Below are 20830 nucleotides of genomic sequence, written 5' to 3'. Positions count from 1 at the left end.
CAGCTGTAGCATTATCAGAAAGCAGCAGTGAGATAACTGCATGTTCAGATTTTACCCAGCTGGTCTTTTGTTTCTCTCCGTATTTGATTCTTGTGGGGTTTTCTGGAGTGTGGTGGATTTTATCTTTGAATAGTAATTGAAGAATTAAAGCCCCATATAATACGCAGGGTGTATATGGGCTTTCATGGCAGTAAGTTTTTTACTACTTGGAAAAATCAATCTGTCTGTTAAGTTTATTTGATTTGGTATGGAATGCAAGTTTTTAATCTCCTTTTCATGCTGTTCAAGGTCCACAGTGCAGCAACATCTTTGGCAGCAGATCTGCTAAAATACCATACAGATCATATGGTTCTCAAAGCATTAAAAGTCACAGGAGTAGAAGGAAATCTTGAAGCTGTAGCAGAATATACTTGCAAGCTATCAGAGCAGAAGGAACAACTTGTTGAGGTGAGTTCATGGCTGTTTTCATTTTGTAAGGCAATTGGAAAATGAGTGGCCAGATTCGTCTTAATCTATTATTTAGGAAGGCTTAGGAGTTTTTTTTGTAATGTTTTCTTTATTTTCCTAGTATAGTTTAAAATTCGGCATTGTTCTTGGTGTGGTCTTAGCCAAAGGCATCATTGTGGTGTACAGTTGTAGAAGGGATGTACAGCCCTAACTTGTTTTTACATGAGTTTTGTGTTGACCTTTTCAGAGCATAGATTGTGGTATCTACTGAAATAGAACTTTCCAATTCCTTTCTTAGGTTTTCAGGAATACTGTGGAGCAAGAAATACTCTTATTTATTAAATTCTATTTTTTAAAAAAGAGTTACTCAAAAACATGTATATGTGTCGTTTTGTTTAACTTACACAAACTCTGTCTCATACTGTGGACTTAAGATGGAGAAGAATTAACTGCACCAGTAGCAGACAGATGTATCATTGTAACATAGTGATGCCAAAGGCTATATGTGCATGGAATCTAAAACTCATTCATTTGTAAAAAATTCTGTTACGAGGCTTTAGGATTAATCTCAGAAGTTTGAATATGCAGAAGCAAAATCCTTGAACTTCCAAGACTGGCAAATCACCAGTGTGGATTTTTTGGTTTTGTTTTAATGTCCTCTTCTTCTGTGATTTATTGATACACTCCCTGAGAAACATCCATCTGCACAGTTCCCAATTAGTTTGTGAAAGGACTATCAATAACTGTGTTTGTGTGTGCAAGTGTTTGTGAATGTGCACCTTTTCTCTATTAATGAAACCATATTTTTCTAAAAAATATTTAGATGTGTCGCTTGTTGAGGCATGTTTCTGGAACTGAGCCCCTTGAGATCACTTGTATACATGCAGAAGATACTTTTCAGGTCACTGGCCCACAGGTACGCATAGCTTTTTCCTGGCCACTTGTGGACATAAATAAAACTTATTTGTATGAATTTTTGGACACCTGTTCAAGCAGTTCTAAGAAAGAGTTACACTTTAATGTTGGGCAGTGGCTAAAAAGATGCACAAGCCTGCAAATGTCATATGAATACACTACAAAGACATAATAGTAACAGTTGAATTTACTGGTTTGCCTGTTAAGGCATTTTTTAATTCATTTGCAACATTATTTACTTGGACTTATACTTTGGACTTTTTTACTCTCCATCCAGATAATTTCTGCTGCAGAAACACTGGCATTGCATCCATCTAGCAAGATTGCAAAAGAAAATCTTGAGGTGTTCTGTGAGGCTTGGGAATCTCAACTGAGTGACATGTCTCTGTTGTTAAGAGAAATCAATGATGTGTTTGAAGGAAGAAGAGGTAAGAATGCTATGTACAAATAGAAAAATGTAGTTTGCAAAACATGTCATCAAAATAGTTTAAGTGTGATTCAGGAAATACTGTTTTCTTAAGAAAAGAGTACAATAAATAGGCCCACATCCCATATGGCAATGTGGAGTCTAGGTGGTAATACGCAAATACATTGTTTTTGTACAGATGTCAAATTAAGGTGCGTCTTGGATTTCTTTGAAGAAAAACAGCCAAAAATTTAAAGGCCTTATTTGTGTAAAATTAGGCATGTTTAACTTTCCACACTGTGGTTATTTCCAGCAAAATCAAATGGAACTGCTGAAAGGATGAAAAAATATTTGACACAGCTCTTTGCCAGTGGTGTCCAGATATTAGGGTTATTTGGCTTTCATCTCAGTTTGTGACAAGCAAGCTATAATTTGAATTGTGTAACATATTGAGTTAATTTCCTGTATTTCTAGACAATATATATATATAAGTATTCTATATTGTCAACTTGCCTTGTATTCACTTCATAATGTAGTGAATGTAGTTATTTGATTTTTAAACTGCTGTCCTTTCTTCTGGATGGAATCCCTGATGACTCTGCACAATCTTGGGAAATTTTCTCTGGTTGGTAAGTTTATTGGTATTTGTACAACATGTAGAAGAAACCCTTGGAATCTTAAGAAAAAATATTCTGTGTTTACTTTTAGCATAGGGTAATTTACCTTAAAAATGGAAGCCATTTTGTTTTTCATTTTTATCTAACAATTTTTTTTTAGATGATGTCTTATTGTAGCCTGTCATACTACTTGTGGCTATGTGTTTGTTTCAGTCTTCAATATATATTTACATACAGATAGAATGTAATGTATAATAATAATGAATGTCTTGTATTTTTAAGAAAATCACTCAGGTTTTTTTAAAAGTTTAGATTTACTGAAATACAGAGACTTCATTATTTTGTATCTAAGATACAGGAAAAATAAATCCTCATTCAGGTTAGATGACACTTCATCAAGAATACAGTACTTCATCTTGCTATAAACACGAGACCTTTTTTCATGTTTAGAGTTTATTTTGTCAGTTTAGCTTTCTGTACTTGATCAGGTTTTTTATGTAAGCTGTTCTTTTCTGCCAGCTTTGGTGTGAGGACAGTAAACAACCAACCACAGGGCAGTTATATATTAAATTGTTGCTGCTGGTTACTAGATCAATGTGTGCCTAAGCCTGGAGACTTGTAAAAGGAAAATATATATTGAAATTCTGAGTGGGTTTACAATAATTGTGTGCAGCACAGGTTATTGGGAACTAGAGGCATTTGAGAAATACATGATTGCTATCCTACTTGTTCTTCCACCTTGGTCTGGAATGCTATAAAAAGGTGTATAGCAATCAGAGATCTTGTTTGTGGGCCTTTTAAATTTCAGTGGGTTTTTTGTTTTGGGAGCCAAGGACATATTGACTTTGTTTAAACATAGCATTACATTTTATATAATGTACCTTAAAACATGGTATTACTCTAATGTTACAGTATATTTGGAGTTTGCAGGTGTGATCATGCAGTAATTTGTTCCGTATTTGTACAATGGTCTAGCAGGGTTGAATGATAACCTTTTTATATATTTATATGTATGTGTGCATGTGTATGTATACATATATAAAATATAGATTATGTTATACATTAAAATTATATATTGTAATAGTATATGTAATACTTTAAACAAGAACGTAAATATAGTATATATCTCTAAAAACCTTTATTTTAAAATCATAGGATGAGAATGATACATCCACAGCAAAGCATATATCCTTGGCTCCCCAAACAAATAGTTCTAGAAGTGTTGTTGCAGATTCCTAGGTTCTCCTGTAGCTCTTCTTTAGTGGCTGTTGTCAGCAGATAATAGGCATTTCCCACAAGTGGTACTTTAAGGTTCTTTAGAACATTGTTTCACAAGGCAACCCAATGTTATTGCTTGAAGGAGACAGAAAAGAAGGGTATGTGTTACATGTTAGAGGCTATAGTGTGTGTGGGTCTGGGAGCAATGACTGTCTTCTGCTGTTTGGCATAGCCAGATGAGTCTATTCTTGTTTGTCTCTTGTTTCCTCAGCCTTTCTTTCAGCATAAAGTGTTCTGGTACCACCATTGGTAAGACAGTAAGTGTAGCTTGTATTCTTCATATGGCCTTGGGTGTATTAGGTCTTGTATTGCCAAAACAATGCTCAAGAAATCATGTCTGTTTTCCTTGTCTTGTGGCCTAGGCTAGTGAAAGACTTTTCTCTGAATCTGTATTGTTTCATATTACTGTTTGTTATCTCCTTAGAAATAATTCAATTTCCTATATCCACCCATCTGTTACAAGGTTTTCCTCTGTATTGTGGGCTTATCTTTTGTTTTCCGCTTATTTTCTCTTGGACTTCAGAGTGACTCTTGTCAAAAAAAGGAAAGAAAAACCTCACACAAAATATTGCTACCTTTTTTCTTCCAGAAAATACTCTAAAGTTACATTGCCACTTTCAATAGTTTTTTCTTCTAGAAAACATGACTTATGACTGATTATATTATTCTTGTAACTCGTGATACTTGTCTTAATATTGAGGTTTGTAAAAGTGTTTTTATTTTACAGACTGAAGTGTAACAAGTGCTTTATTACTAGTAGAACTGTGATTGTGTAAGAAAAGATAGAATTACAGTAAGAAGGTGGGTTTTTTTCCTTCTCAGCTTAAAAAACTGTATTTTTGTACTACCAATTTAAATGTTTGGCTTTGTTAGAGAGTTCAGAATACAGCTTAAGAGGCAAAACTTGAATGGTGACTTAATGTGCTGGACACATGAAATAAAAGACTCACTTTTTTGATTACACTGATTTACATTGTTTATACTCATTTCCTTATTTTTATGAGCAGTTGCATAACTCCTTATCCAGTGTTTCTTTCGCATCAGCAAATTAGGTATTTCTCATAGTAAGATTCAAAACTCACATTGGGTAGAGAGACAGATCTAGCTTGGAAATTAACCAATAGTTTACTCCATTTTAACATAATTGCACCATATTATGCCCAAATTCTAGTGGTCTTTTCTTGGGAAGGGGGGTGCACACACATATAGGGCTGGGGGAGGCTGATGAGCACACCACAGCCCCACAACCCTCAGAAGTATTTTGAAAATGTTTCTGTGCTATACAGAACAGTACAGTGAGGTACAGCTGGGTTTCTTTTTTTTACTCTTAAAACACTTCTAAATCCAATGGTGAGGAAGACCATTCTGCACCATGTTTGTGGCTGGTGTGGGCTGAAAGAGTGCTGGGCTCCTCTAGAAGGTGGCTTCTGGCAGCTGGGAGGTTTGTTTCAGTGGTGGAGGGATTGGTTTGTTCCCAATGGCCTGTGCAGAGAGCTAAGAAGTACTAGTTTGCATTAGATACTTTGAGGCTCTTTCATTTTGAAATGGATCACCTAATGAAAGTAGATCCAGTCTGTTGGGGCTCAGTTTCTTTTTTTCCTTCTAACTTTACAGTTTCAGCATGTTGGGGAAGAATGTGAATAAACCCTGGATCGCTCCCTTGTCTTGGTCAAAAGAGAATGATTTATAAAGCTGATTTCCTTCTCCACCCCCTTCTGGTTTTTTTTTGCCCACTTGATTTGAGAGGAGCTAAATGATCATGAGGATTTGGGACAGCAGTAGTTGATGGACAGGTATACAGATCATAGAACCATTAAGGTTGGAAGGGACCTTAAAAATCATCAAGTTCCAACCCCCCTGCCATGAGCAGGGAACCCTACCACTAGACCAGGTTGCACAAAAGCTCATCCAACCTGGCCTTAAAAAACCTCCAGGCATGGGGCATCAACAACCTTCCTGGGCAACCCATTCCAGTTACTCACCACCCTTATAGTGAAGAATTTCTTCCTAATATCTAATGTAAATCTCCCCTCTCTCAGTTTAAAAACCATTACCCCTTGTCCTATCACTACCCTCTCTGATGAAAAGCCCTTCCCCAGCTTTCATGTAGGTCCCTTCAGATACTGGAAGGCTGCTGTAAGGTCTCCCCAGAGCCTTCTCTTCTCTAGGCTGAATAGCTCCAACTCTCTCAGCCTGTCTTCATAGCAGAGGTGCTCCAGGCCTTTGATCAACACTTCTTTTGATGCAGCCCAGGCTGCAGTTGCTCTCTGAGCTCCAGCACACACTGGTGGCTCATGTTGAGCTTCTCATCAACTACTACGCCCAAGTCCTTCTCCTCAGGACTGCTCTCCAGCCATTCTCCCCCCCAGCCTGTATTTGTGCTTGGGGTTGTGCTGACCCAGGTGCAGGACCTTGCACTTGACCTTGTTAAACATCATGAGGTTGGCACTGGCCCACCTGTCCAGCCTGTCAAGGTCCCTCTGGATGGTGTCCCTTCCCTCTAGGGTGTCAACCACACCACACAGCTTGGTATCATAGCAAACTTGCTGAGGATACACTCAATCTCACTGTCCATGTCTCTAACAATTATGTTAAACAGCACTGATCCCAGTACTGACCCCTGAGTGTCACCATTTGTCACCTGCCTCCATTTGGACATTGAACCATTGACCACAGCTCTCTGTACTAGCTCTCTGGGTGCAGCCATCCAGCCAATTACTTATTCACTGAGTGGTCCATCTGTCAAATCCATGCCTTGTCAGTTTGCAGACCAGGATGTCATGTGGGACAGTGTCAAACACCTTGTACATATCCAGGTAGACGACATCAGTTGCTCTGCACCATCCACCATCTCTGTAGCCTTGTTGTAGAAGGCCACCAGATTGGTCAGGCATGACTTGCCCTTAGTGAAGCCATGTTGGCTGTCACCAATCACCTCTTTTATTTTCCATGTGCCTTAGCAAACTGTACAAGGAGGATCTGCTCTGTAACCTTGCCAGGCACAGAGGTGAGATTGACTGGTCTGTAGTACCCTGGGCCTTCCTTTTTCCCCTTATTAAAAATAGGGACTATGTTCCCTTTTTTCCAATCAGAGGGAACCTCACCAGACTGCCATGAGCTGTGGGATAGGGTCTTCCCATCCAGCAGGCCCGGTGTCCTGTAAACCAAGCCATGATCAAAAAACCCAAAGTCCTGTTGGTAGCACCAGTTTTGGAGCCAGGCAGATCAGAATCGAGAAGTTAGAGGTGTAGAAAGCAGGGTGAAGCAAATATCCAGCCAGTCCTGGTGGATGGCTTAGATAAGAAGTGAGAACAAAAGGAAGACTTAGAAGTTGAAATAGAGACATTTTGGAGGGGAAAACGCAGCTTGAACTACTAGAAAGCAGAAAATTAGAAGACAAAGAGGATGAAATAATAGAAACTAAGTTTAATAAATAAGGAAAATCAGAGAAAACACATTAGGAAAGCAAAGCCAGACTGGAATAAGTAAAAAAGGATCACATAATGGCAAAAAGTCTTTTGCTGTTATAGCCATATACAACGCGGGAAATTAAATACTTGAAAAAATATGTATGAGTATTTTGTTAATGTTATAAAATATAAATTCTGTTATTATCCTGATGTAATGAAGTATTTTCTAATTAAGTAGGATTATCTCTAGCCTGACTTGATGTGCGCTTTTAAAAGGTCTGGTATCTGTGGGTCCAGGTGGGTTGTGTGTGTGTGGGGTTTGTTTGTTTGTTTGGAGTCCCAGTAAATAGTGAGATCCTTCCTCTTTCTGAATATGGTGACCAACTAAACCTTGCAAAGCCAAATAATGGGAATTGCTTGAAGAGCAAAACCAGTTTTTTTTCTCATTTCTGTTTGCTGCCTCTTTCCATTTGGTCCCCATTATTCTGAATGCCTACCCTGTGTCTGTGAGTAGTATATCTTCTCAAAATGCATTTGTGTATACCATTTATTTATATTAAAGCTTTCCATGTTTGAACTTTTTTTTTTCATGGTACAAAAAGTTTTTACATATCACCAAGGAGATCTTTTATGTTACAGCATTTTAAACTTAAAAGTTAGCCTTTGTTCTTGGTACATCTTACATGCTTTCTTACATGCCCTTTAGCTGATGTTTTGATACACAGGATGTTGTAAATAACTTCTTATAATTTATGTCAGTCTGTAGTGAGAAATCCTGCTTGGATGCATGTTTGGGCAGTTGGTATCTGAAAAACTTTGCATTCTGAAAGAAATAGGCAGCTTGTGCTCTGATAGCTCTTTTCATTTTTTGCAAAGCTGGGTAGGGGAAAAGGTGATTTTAGAAAGGAAGAATTTAATTTTTCATACTCGTTAAGAGGGTTAAGGGACACCTATCAGCTTACTGAAACTTGTTTTTTTAGGATTTAGTTGCATAGATGTGGAGCTCCTGATCTTTCTGTGGTGTCAGGAGATTAAGGGTATACTTTCTCAAAATCATGAATGGCCAACATAACTCTTCTGAGGACTCAGAATGGAATTACTCTAGGAGCTGGAGGAGAGGAGGAAATAGGAATTGTAGGAGAGTTTGTTGCCTGTCCTTGGTCTGTGCAGAGACATCTCTGTGCAAACCTGATACTGATACCCGTTATACTAGCCCTTTGTTTCTTCAGGAAAAATCTGTTTTTCCCAAGCTCTTAGGTTTTTTATGTATTTTAATTTTATTTAGCAGTCTTTCCTCTCCTGAATCTACTGTAATAAAGGTTTTCATAGGTAGTTAAGTCTTCTGGTAGCTAGAGCTCTAATCCTGGGCTGTTAGTTCAGGCATCGTTTCCTCTTGCCAATAAACTTTTCTTTATCTACTTTTAGGTAACACCCAAAATAATATTTTTTTCTCCATTTGTTTTTCTCAGACTTGGAATATCTGAGGCTCCTGGGGTTATAAGAAATAATTTAGTATGTGTGTAAAATGCTGTAGAACTATTTTCTTTATACAGTGCACGTGGAATACATATAGTACAGTACAACATGAGGGTTTTACTGGCATTACTTAGAAAACCTCCTTAGGATTTTATCACTAGTGCCATTGCCAGCTCCAAATTTTATACGATCTAACCCATACCAAGAATAGCTTTATGTGGAATGACCAGTCTAAGTTCTGTACTTTGCAACACAATGAGGGCATGTAGCTGTAACTGCTTAATTCATTGGCATGAGTTACTTTACTTGCTTGTGGATTGCAGGCAGGGGACTATAAATCTTACTGAGGGAAGCTGTTCAGAGGAGGTTTCTTAACTGCCAGTTGCTGAGAGCTAAGATCTGAACAGTACAGTTCTTGTCCCTTCTCTCTCTGGAAGCAGAGGCAATCCTCTGCAGTATTCAGAGAGGAGAAATTACAGGTAAGTAACTTGCTTTTATAGTACTTTTATAGTACATGAAATAAGGTATGTGATCCCATTGATTTAAAACTGAATAAAAATTTTGTATACAAATTTTGCATACAATTATGTGTGTTCTTCATAGGAGAGAAGCGTGTCTACCTATCACTACCCAGACCAGGGGTAAGTTGTTCTTGGGATTCCACTATTTATTTTTTATCTGTTGTTAACTAGTTGACTTCTTTCCATGTTACACCTTGTTGAAGACATAGCAGTTTCTTGGTAACATGCATCCTGACTGGGTGGCTGACATTAAAATGTCAAACTTTGTCAATTTATTAAATGAAAAACAAACATACTGAAAATCAGGGTTACTAGTTAAATAATGTGATTTAGTCACTTTGATTGTATGTGAACTTTAATTCTTGTTCATTAATATGTCATTCTTTTAATCATGTATTGAACTGTCATGCTATATAAATAAAAAATGCATTGTTGCTATTAAAACAGCAAGAATACTCTGCAACATACAGAAAAAAAGTCTTGGTAGTCTGATTTGTTAAATGTTGTTGCCTGAGTTTACCTGTTTGGAATAGATGGACATGTACAACATTACTGTAGGTTCTTCAAATAACAGGTTCTTGTTTCCTTCTTTGATCTTAAATGTTCTTAATGCAGAGAAAAAAAGCTACACCAGATGTTGAGGTTTAGTTGTGAGGTAATTAATATCCTTAGCTGATTATAAGTGATACTACATTGTTTCTGAGAGCATCTGTGTTTTTTAGGAAACCTCCTAAACCTTATGTAATTAGTAATTTGATTCACTTGTTACAACTGAATCTTTTCACGGGTAGGAAAAAAAGAGAAGAATGCTCTCAGAAGGTTCACTAAACTCTAGCTTGTTGCCTTTTCTCCTTGCTTTCTATCCTTAACTTGTAGTGTTGAGGAATTTGGGTGTGAAATGATCCCGTCTCCATGTCTCCTATAACATGAGCGATAACATGATCTGCTACTTCTGACCCATAATGAAAAGAGAAAAGGTTGTACATTATAAATCCATTCTGCACATTTAAATAGAATACAACATTAGGCTGAGTGAACATGGGTACATTTCAGTGTTACAGAACTAAACAATGAGAGTAGAAAATAGATAGGTTCCATGGCTTTTGATACGGTTTTTGTCCCTCACCAGTTTGGTTAAACTACATTGTTTCTGGACTTAAGCAAGAATTTTAAGAGGACATGTGTGAAGTCAGGTTCCCTCTTACTGATTCATATGCCTTTTAAAAATACTTTCAGTACATCTTTTTCCAAGGATTTAAGCAGTTCTGCATGTTGTCATTTTTTGCTGCCTTCTTTTGAATTTTGCAAGATGCTTAGATTTGGGGGAGTTATGATTAATAGACAGTTTGGAAGTAGAAAGGGAATGTAAATAACATCCTTAAGACAACAGAGTTTGTTCACAAAGTAAGTTATTTGCGTAACTGATGCACTAACCTTTGGAACTGCCTCTCTTCCCAGTGCTGTGACTCTTGGTACTGCCTCTTCTCTCCCTACTGCCATCACAGAAGTCTGCTGTGCCTGGCTAATGCCCACGCTGTCCTGCACAGAAGTCACACTATTCCTGTTGATCTAATTAAATTACATGTTTTGTCACACCTGTTTAATTGCAACTGTGCTGTTTGCTGGTAATGAGTGGCATCCTACACCATGCCATAGTTGAGGACAGAGCAGTAGTGATGGTTCATGTATGTGCTTAATGCACAGGTATATTTTTCTCCATAGTATTAGATGTCAAATAATGTTCTAAAAGCAGAGTAACTGCTTACCTGGTATTTACCAGTTCTCCTATTCAAATAGTGTGAGTGAATACTAGAATAGAGAAAATTGCAAATCTGACAATCATTCTGAGGTTTCTTTAGTTATTTGTGGACAGAAAAACTTACCTGTGCTAGGGTGCTGGTTTACTTGAATACCCTTCACTCGGCAGGTTAAATATTTGCCGTATTTTTGCACCCCAAAATTTGTATTTGCATACAAATCTAGTTTGGCTTTGTGATCCTTTCTTCTTTTAAGACTCTGCCTTAAAACCAGCAATTCTTGAATTGCATCTCTAACATGCAATAGAGTGAAACTTAAATGGCAGGAGTATCAGTTCGTATGCTTTCTGCTAAATCTTTCAATATGACACCAGCATTTCTAATGAGTGGGCAGAATTACAGTGTCTAATCTGGGTAGACATTGATGAGGTTCAGAATATTTAAAACTTTGAGCATGGGAAAAGAGAAATAGAATTAAAGCTAAACTAAGGAGCAAATTGCAGTAGGAACTTCAATAGTAGCACCTTATTTTTGCTCAGACTCTTGATGTGAGAGATGAGAGATGGAGACTGCACTTAGACCTTATTTCTGATGCTGTTCACAGTGAATAGTGCTAATTTGCCTAAGTACTCCCACTAATGAATAGGAAGCAGCTCTTTTCAGATTCCCAGACAAGGATCTCAGTCCAGCACAGTTATCATGAAACCTCCTTCACTGGCTCACACCTCCCCCAAGTTAAGACACCACCATTGTACTTGCCATTCCTTTGCACTCCAGTGCAGTTTCCAAACTAGGACCGTGGCTCCCTTGTCTGTTGCTTTTTGCTGTCTTTGAACAGTGACAACACCAGCATGTGAAATTAAAGCCAAGAACTGCTCCTCTCCACATGCAAATTGTTTTAAAACAAATGATGTACTACTGTGTATATGTGTTACACAGTTGACAGGCTCTGCCTTATCAGATATTCCTCTCACATCAGTATCATTAATTATTGTTTAATCAGGGCCAATACTGGCCTTGCCAGCCAGCCTGGTATTTCATATTACTTAAAGTTCATTACTTAAATAAAAGAGAGAAACCCATAAAAATATCAAAGTTTCATTATTTATTTCCAGTATTCTGTTGACACAGAACGTGGTCACACCAGCATTTATATGGGTTGTGCCCTAGATCAGCTTGCTAAATCACCTTCCAAGTCTCTATTATATCAATATCATCTTTGATGGAAAAATCAGTGCAGCAATACTGACTAAGACTGTTTAGTCCCAAGTATTACTGAGGATTTAGAAGGTGAGGGGAAGGCGTGGTTCTGCATGAGGAAGTAGAATCTGAGAAGTGTGAAAGGGTTCTTTTCCTTGAAACTTTAGGGTGTCTGTAGACACAGACCCTGCTTGCACATGCCATTTCAGGAGAGCAGCCAGATCAGAACAGGTTCTCAGCATCTACTGAGAAGTTTGAACCACTAGAATGCTCCTGCAAAGTCTGCTTCTGAGTACAGAGCTACCTCTTATGATTTGTTAGCAAAATGCTTCCTACTTCCTTTTATTTAAAAATATTATTTTTTTGTTTGAAACAGAAACATAATGCAAATCTGAAAGCATTAAAGCCAGTCAAACTAGACACTGAGGTAAGATGCTGTCGTTTTAGTCAAAAACCTTTTTTTATTTCTTCAGAAGGTATTTTCAAGTGCCATAAATACGGTTCCCATTTACAGGAACAGGCAAAAATTGCAAAACTTGGATTAGAATTGCATCTGCTCACATCCGATGTGGATTCTGAGACAGAGAAATGGGAGGATCAGGACAATGAGATTGTGCAACATGGACAAGGCATGTCAAGTATGGCCTACTCCATGTACTTATTTACCAGGTAATTACACTGTATGCAGCGTGTTTTGATGGGAAGAAGAGCATTGACAGTGTTTATAAGAAATAAGACAATTTCATTTCCAGAGTATAAGACTTGGGACACATTCAGAAAGGAGCTTTAATTTCTACCCTTACACTTTATAAAGTCTTGTAAATTTCTAAGCTGTTTAATAATAAAATTATAAGAGGGGTTTAAAGGTGCTAAACATCTGTTTTGTTGTAGAACAGCTATTTAAATATCTCTTGGGTTCAGAAAACATTTTAAGAAGTATGTTCATACTTCCAAAATTCAGGGAATTAAAGCAGTTATGTAACTGTAGGTAAGAATTACTGATCTTTATTGTACTGAAATGTGATGTTCTGAAACTTGCTAATGCAATGTCAGCTTTTGAATTTGAAGAAATTCAAAATTCAATTTGGGGTGGAGGTTTAAAAGAGTTGAGATTTTCCTTACCTACTAACCCAATAATACTCAGTATGCCAGAAGCATGAATTTCTGCCCTTGCTCAGCTGATGAGAACTGAACTATTGCTAATTTCCCAATGGTGCTCTAGCCACTTAGGTGTTTTATATAATATTGTGAAATGCAGTTCCTGTAGTAAGTTATTGTGCATAGTATCTTCTAAAATACTGGTATTTTACAGCTCAGTGATGCGAATGGAAGTGAGAGAGAGGGGGAGATGCTACAAATTGTGCAAGTAACAGGCAAAGTAACCTGCAGTCTATATGTGGCATATTTTCTGTTTTCATTATTTCCCACAGAGGAGAAGGACTTCTGAAAACTACTCAAGATCTATTTCATCAAGCAGAGGTAACATATTTTCAAGAAAATAGGAGTTAGGCATTGAGTGAAGAACAAATTAGAACTCGGCTCTCTGATTCCTTACTCATAAGTACAGCATACAGTGAATTGACTGGCAGCTGTAGTTTTTAAGCATCCTAACTCTGGTATGTACGTTCTGAAAGCAAATGTTTCAGTCTTCTAGTAGTAGCTTAAGACAGCATTCATCAAACTGACAGATTCCGGTTAGGAGTAGGGAATGGCAAACTGGCATTATGGCAAATGCCGTGGACTTCAGTGCATTAGTAGTATTCATTATGTCACTTAGGTCGGTCCCTGATGGTGTTAATAGACACTCCATCCTAGTCTGAGCAGCAGTATTTTCACAGGAAAGAAAATGTAAATATTTGAGTAATGAAAAAGACAAGGGGCCAAATGAAGGACTTTGCTGTGTTATTTCCTGGATTTTCCCCGGGTTTTATCAGGAGACCCTTGTCAGGACAATAAACAAATATGGCAGGTGCCACCTACCCACAAAACTCCCGTGAGCTGCTACAGTACAAAAAAGAATTGGATGTCAGATTTTTTTTGTATGTAAAGGGAAAGCCTTTAACCTTTGTTTGTCTGGGAGAATGGCAATTTGTAACACAGCTTGCTATTTCAGAAGTCACTGCGAGCCACCAACTTGTTAATTATAAATGTATGCAACTATCACAAACATTTCCTGCAACCTTTTTACTCTATAGCGCACTATTTATTAAAACAACAAAGAGCCTTATCTTCCATGGCGATTCATTTTGTGATACACTTACTTCCCCTTTCAGATTTTTGCTTCGGAGGGCACAAAACTCGCTTCAGCTCTTCATGCCTTTTCTGATCAGGTGACGTATGACCCCTGAAACAGCCGTTCAGCTTATGACACACCTCATAACTGCTTAAAAGCTGCTTGTGGCATCTTCTCCATTAGTTTAATATTGAAGTCTATAATACAGAACAGTATTGTCATTCTGAAACAATGTTTCAGGTACCCAGTGATGACAAACCTTTACTTCTGTTGGAGGCTGAAAAACTGATCTCGATGTGCAAGCAGCTCCAGATCACAGCGAAAGCATCTGTTCAGGGTAAAAGTGCTACATTTACAAAGGTAATGTAAAAATGATACATATTCCTGAAAGTAAGACCTAGCTTGCTAATTTGTGCTCCTGTGAAAGTATGTAACAGTTAATGACAGCTGAACTTCTTGGATTGACAGGGGAACATAAAAAAAAAAAAGTAAGTACAAAGTTTTATGGTGCTGTGCAAGCGTTTTTCTGTGGTGCAGTATCATCGTTGCTGTTCCTTATATAGAAGTGGAATTTACCTCAACTTGAAGTACTTGTGCACTTCCCATGTTTTGAGATTTGTGAGGTACAGAGGAAGAACAGGAAGACTGTTCCTCTTGCTGAAAATGTGTTTTCTATTGGGACATCCATCACTGATAACTATAAGCCAAGCCATTTGAGGGGGGGCATTTCCTTCAGCATGGGTACTACTGTTTTTCTAGCCTTTTTTTTTTTAAATTATTTATTCCTCTGCTGCACTACCAGAGAAGGGCAGAGAAGTTTAGCCTGACCTGACATCCTCATTCATGCTGAGAGTTTGATAGGAGGCAAAATATGTTATGCTGGCACCCAGCATCCATGGAAGCCTGCCAGTGGATAGCTTGGATAGTATTACCCTACAGGTTTACATTCATGTTTTCTTTAGGGAGCACAGATATCAAGAGTTTTGTGTAACTGGCCCAGTGGCCACACACGTATCATTGATTTTCATGTTTGAAGGAAGTTTCCCTACCCCTAGCTTGTCAACTTTTAAGAATCAGTAAAATAACTGTTGGGAGTCTTTTCCTTCGTATTACTAAAAATACTGAAGTTATCTTTCTGGTTTTAGATTTCACTGTTAGTGGAGAGTTTACAGAGATGTTTCCCTGCTAAGCTGCTTGGTTTGTTTTACACTGTCCAGCTAAATTAAATGCAAACTCCAGTCTGTTTATACAGAGTGATGTATACATAGTGACAGCAGGCTATCAAATGTTTCTTGAGGGCCTAGATAAATGACCTGTGCTGAGTTAGACTTGAGGCATAAGCTGGAAAACTTTTAAGATTTAGGTAAAGCTTACATGATGCATGGCTTTGTAAATCAGGCTGACAGGACATAAAAGGAAACACAACAAGAATTGTCATCATTCATACTTGGAAGATAAGAGCTCCTTTCCAGGAAACTTAGATTACTGTTTAATATGATATTATTATGAGTTGGTTCTCCTGGGATGTGTGTCTTCTACTTCCTCGATCAAGTTTTGGGTTAACAGAAGGGATGCTGTTGCTCTGATGTACTGTATAGAGGAATTTTTAAAAGCTAGGCAAAATCTTTTGATTAGAAGGCATTTATAAAGGAAAAGTATTACCTATTCAAGCTTGAAACAAATTATCATCTCATGCATTAAATAATTGCCTAATAAAGGTTATCAGTGGTCTTACTCTAATGTACTTGCCTTGTTTAGGTTGACGCATGCATTCTGAAAACAAGAAACGTGATGACTCTTTTATGCCAACTTCTTCCACTTTGCTGCAAATTATTGAGAAAGGCAAGTACTTTGTTCCTCTGCAGTCTCCTCTGCAGGGAGAGGGGTGTTGGTTGGTTGGGTTGAGGAGGTTTATTTTGTTTGTTTTTAAGAAATCTTTTATATATATATCTATCTACAGAATAAAGCAGGAAATGGCTGTCTTAAACCTGCTCCGCCATGGAGAGAAGACAGAATTCGAACTGGTACTACTAATACACATACTTCAGAGAGGAGAGCTGACACATTTGGCATCAAGTCTTTAGAAAATCATGTCGCAAACATGACATTTTTGGAGACCAAGTAATTATAGCACTTAGAAATGCAGAAAATAACACTCACTTAATTTTTCATATTGTTTTAATTTGTGGAAAGTCCAACCAGGTTGATTTTGATTAAAACTGCTGACCTTTCTCACATCTAATAGAAGTCCCATTACTTAGCAATTGCAACACCAACTAGTCTTAATAATTTTGTATTTTTATAATGTGAATGCCTTTCCTATGCCCACTGTTGATACTGGTTTTGTAATTAATGCTTATGAATGTCTTAATGGATGTTTCAACCCAAAGATGCTGCTAATAGACATTTTATATAGAATAACCTTTTGCTGCACATGGTAACACTACTGTTGAAGTCTGTAAACTCATCTCTGGCCTGTTGCAGTCTATGTATTAGATAAAGCAGAATCAGGAATATACTCTGAAAGGCTGTGGCCTAAAGCACTGAAATATCATCTTAGTTATGCATTGTACCTGCAATAAAGTAGTCTAGGAAAAAAACTCTTATTTCAGTAGCTGCACCACTGAATTTTAATCTTGTTGACATGATTCATACTTCCGAAAGTGTATTTCAAAGTGATTAATACTCTTGACTTTAACCCATTTTTCTTTTACCATTTTATTTGTAATGTCAGCTACTGCTCTCTTTTTTATTATAATTTACTGAGCATTTGAATTGCATGTAAAACCTCTGAAATATTATATAGACTTTATATTATACCAATTAAAAATCAAGAAAGTAGATACTGATTATGACAAACTTCTGTACAAAAAGCATTATTTTACTTCAGGATGCCATGAAAATATAACCTGGTGTGAAATAGGTATTTTCAAGTTTATCTGCTTTTTCTATATTGGCTTCTGTTGCATTTTTATTTTCAATTCACCTTTGTCAAACCCCATATTGTATTGGTTTAGCTAAATTAAGTGATAGCTAAATTGTATTATTTTTCTGCATGTGTTATGCTTGCACTGTGCAGAAGCAAAGCTGCCTGTGGAACATAAATACTTTTCCAACATAGCATTCTGTGCTTATTTAAAAATTTGTAGTGCTACAATTCAGAGAAAAAGAGAAAGCAAATTTTAATATACAAACTATTTGAACTGTTTTATTGGTTGTATAAATCAAGTGTTTAAGTTCCGCTTTCAAAAACAGGCACTAAGCCTTTTCAATACCATGACAGTTACAATGTACAATAAAAGTAGCTTATTTAGTATAAAATACAGGTTATGGCTGTATAATTAATTCATTCAGAAGAATTAAGACGTTTCAACAAAACTTCCTCATACTCCTTCTTTGTTAGAAGTCCTTGAGTTACACTCTTGCTTTCTTCAAATTTGGGTAGAACCACTGCAATGTATCCCTCGGTTGATGGCTAAAAAGCAAGACTGAAGTTAATAGTGAAATAAAAGTTGGAAAATAAAAAGCAAGAAAGTTTCTTACCTTTTCTTGCAGAATAGCTGGATTGCTAAGAATGTTTTCATTCACTTCTATCAGTCGTCCTCGTATACAACTGCGAAAGTGTTAAGTTTCAGTAAAAGTGCACAATTATGTCAAGGTAAGAAGAAAAAGGGAAAAAACCTTACCTGTAAATGGTGTATTCTTCTCCATCTGATGAAGAGATCCTGCACAGGGGAGCAAGTTCTGTTAAAAATTGAGCTCCCTGCATTTGGAAAACAAAACAAAACAAAAAAAATACACACATATGGATACACACTTTTAATTGCACAGGGCTTTTAAAAGTATTGCCATCAGCAACACGGTGAGTTTTAAAGCTTCAGAACAAAGCAAGGAAGTGTGACAGTAACACATCACTGCAAGTGGCAAAGTTGTGCTTCCCTACAAAAGGGAGTATCACAACTCAGTTACATGCACAAGTGGGTTAGAAGCTTGTTAACACCTTAAAAATTTAATCATAATTAAGTTTCTTGTGGAATAATAGATCTGTGGTTTAATCAGATTAAAAATAGCCAAGAGAGGAGAAAAACAGCACTGTTGACTTCAGTATAACCAGGTTAAGCTACTGGTATTTGATAATCTACCATGAAACACACTGAACCAGCCCATCTGCTGCCCAGGTCTGTTTGACAAAAACAACAGTCTCCCACTCCTTGGTATTTTGACGGAAACAAGTTTTTATCTATGAAGGCATATTTAAGTCTCTCTGTATTTTCTTATATTATGAAAAAATTACTAAAAGCAACCATTAGCATTGGTTTGAGCAACACTGGAAACCACCCGTGCTGCAGGAGAACTGTAATACCCCAGCTGGAACAGTTGGTGCCTCTAGAGAACATCAATTCTTCTAACTCTGGAAGGGCTCTTTTAAAATAAAATGTAAAGGTAACTTTGCATGTTTCTATCGTAGAAAGGACAGAAAATCTCAGGCAGTATGAGAGATGAAAACTAACCAAATGAAAAAGCCATACCCTTTTTGACTTCCCAGAGACCTTATTCTGGAGTCTGCTGCAGTTGGCGCTTATTTGGTAATTAATGCTTGTAATTGTTTTTCCATTTTGAAGAAGAGGATGGGCTTCTGCCAAGGTGATAACACAGATTCTGCAACAAGAAATATAATTATTGCACTGTAGTTGTGAAAAGCCATGCTCTGATGTGCTTTTAAGTCAGCTCTACAACCTCCTCTGCCTATACTGGCAGGATTTAAAAAGCTAATACTACATCATTTGGGCTTTTAGTCTAAAATGCTAGTGCGACTTTCAGTGTTGTGAAAGCTTTTCTTTCATTCTGTAAGTGGTGTCTTCTTCCCTCTAGTTTAGCAGCCAAGTTAAGCTGATAGTTCAGCTTACTGCAGTGTGAGTCACAGGACAGGCACTTACCAGGCCCAGGGAGGAAGCAAGGACAGACAGGTCTGGGTGAGTGCTTGGGGGCTGAGAGGGGTAACCTAGAACACCATCTACCTGAGCTAATGAAGAAAAATGGAGGATAATTGTTGGCGTTGATCAGAGACAAATTTTAGTTTTCCACTTGCAAACCTTTCAGACACAAGATCAAACTGGACTCGCTTTTTTCAGGGCATCTTACTTGATGCCTGCTGTGCAAATATACATTGCATTCTGACGCCCCACTGCCACTCCTCTTTGCAAGCTCCTGTGGCACAGCTCCCTGCAAGGGGGAACTGGATGTGGGCAAATGCTTCCAGCATGCCCAGCAGCTCAAAGAAAGGGACCAGAAAATCTACCTCTGCTTGGCCCCAGCCTCCTTCTCAAGGGAAGATGGCAGATCATCTATTTGAGTTGTAACCTATTAAAGCTGAGACCTGGCAAAACAAAAAGTCAGAAGATGTTACGCTGCTTAGAAACGTCAAACTGAGTCACAGCCTCACACATCATCGTGGTGAAATACTTCACAGAGTATTTGGCTAAGCTGCTGTAGAAGCCAAGGGCTGGTATTTCGGAATTCAAAATAGCAAAATAATCTTCAAAGACACTGGAACAAGTGTTTATATTTCCCCCATATCAACACAATTTAAACTGTTGCTTATATTAGACAACTGAGAATAACTACTACATATTTTAGCACAAATGCAAGGGTGTCCTTTCTTGCTCTTGCTGTTACACCTGGTGTTCCTAGGTACTCGGGTTTGCTTCCAGAGAACAATCAAATGAACTGCATGAATCAGCCCCAGCTCCAAAAGCTGCAGTGAGGCTTGTGGTTCTGCCCTGCACTTCCTGCCCCATTACTCTTGACAGGTTGTCCATCCACTGGGAACAATAAACATCTCTTCGTCTTCCCTCAAAACACAAGCAATTAGCACCGTCAGTTTCTGTGCGGTCAGTGGTTCAGTTCTGTTCTTCCCTCAAGGAATAAACGCCCCAGGAACTTCCAGGATGCCACTGAGCCACCTGCAGTCCCACCAGGCTGCAGCAGGGGGGCAGGAGCTAGGGAAGGCAAGGTGTGTTTCAGAGCCCAAGCCAGGTACAGGTTGACTTACTCCACGTGACTGGATATCCAACTACAGCCAACTAGCAAAGAGGTATGACGTTTTATTTCCTGTCTTGCATTCCATGTATTCGACAAAAATACAATTGGAAGCAAATAAGCTGAGTTTAGAAAAAGCTAAAGGTTTGTTCACGGGGACCCAATTAATTTCCTAGAAACCAAGCTCAACAGGCTACTGTCATTATGGCAGTTTTGAAACGTTGCTCTTCTGCTGAAGATGATGTAAAGGGCCCTTTCAGCAGGAGATGATGCAGGGCCTTGAGCACAGCGTGAAGGATCCTCTCAAAAACGCGTTCAGCGATACGGGGGGAAGAGTTCAAGCTCCCCTGTCCTCACCAGAGTAACAATTAAGGAGGGTATAGTAAGGCTAAGATTTCAAACTCTCCCTCATCTTCCAGACAAACCCAAGCTCGCCTGTTACTTTCCCTGCCTCCCTGAGCAGCGGAGCCGTGCTGGCACCCGCAGCCGCCGGCCGGCAGCCCCCAGCGCCGGCCCGAGCGGGGGGGGAGG

The 20830-nt window shown here is 38.2% G+C and overlaps 2 protein-coding genes across 2 annotated transcripts in view; one reads left to right on the top strand and one right to left on the bottom strand.

Annotated features, from left to right (window-relative positions):
• CTNNAL1 (catenin (cadherin-associated protein), alpha-like 1) overlaps positions 1–16385 on the top strand; it is a 48286-nt gene extending 31901 nt beyond the window's left edge. Inside the window, exons 9-19 of the mRNA XM_009996519.1 lie at positions 289–447; positions 1271–1363; positions 1640–1790; positions 9153–9190; positions 12404–12454; positions 12542–12696; positions 13458–13506; positions 14301–14357; positions 14501–14620; positions 16019–16102; positions 16221–16385. Of these exons, the coding sequence (XP_009994821.1) occupies positions 289–447; positions 1271–1363; positions 1640–1790; positions 9153–9190; positions 12404–12454; positions 12542–12696; positions 13458–13506; positions 14301–14357; positions 14501–14620; positions 16019–16102; positions 16221–16385 (1122 nt within the window). The remainder of the gene's footprint in view (positions 1–288; positions 448–1270; positions 1364–1639; positions 1791–9152; positions 9191–12403; positions 12455–12541; positions 12697–13457; positions 13507–14300; positions 14358–14500; positions 14621–16018; positions 16103–16220) is intronic.
• A 1221-nt stretch (positions 16386–17606) lies between these two features.
• On the bottom strand, positions 17607–19710 carry FAM206A (family with sequence similarity 206, member A). Its single transcript, XM_009996516.1, has 5 exons — positions 19706–19710; positions 18790–18919; positions 17947–18023; positions 17804–17873; positions 17607–17735 (listed from the first exon to the last, which is right to left on the bottom strand). Exons 1-5 carry the CDS (start codon positions 19708–19710, stop codon positions 17607–17609), a joined length of 411 nt encoding a protein of 136 aa, XP_009994818.1.
• Positions 19711–20830: the final 1120 nt, after the last annotated feature.

Source organism: Chaetura pelagica, unplaced genomic scaffold, assembly GCF_000747805.2.
Source record: "Chaetura pelagica isolate M959 unplaced genomic scaffold, ChaPel_1.0 scaffold82, whole genome shotgun sequence".
Lineage (NCBI taxonomy): Eukaryota > Metazoa > Chordata > Aves > Apodiformes > Apodidae > Chaetura > Chaetura pelagica.
Note: the sequence above shows the minus strand (reverse complement) of the source record. Positions and strands in the feature narration are given on the sequence as shown.

Coding starts and splice junctions, on each gene's coding strand:
- FAM206A (XM_009996516.1), bottom strand. Junction 18,024..18,789: donor TCTCTGGGAAGTCAAAAAGG/GTATGGCTTTTT, acceptor TTCCAAATGCAG/GGAGCTCAATTTTTAACAGA. Junction 17,736..17,803: donor CAGCTATTCTGCAAGAAAAG/GTAAGAAACTTT, acceptor CTTGCTTTTTAG/CCATCAACCGAGGGATACAT.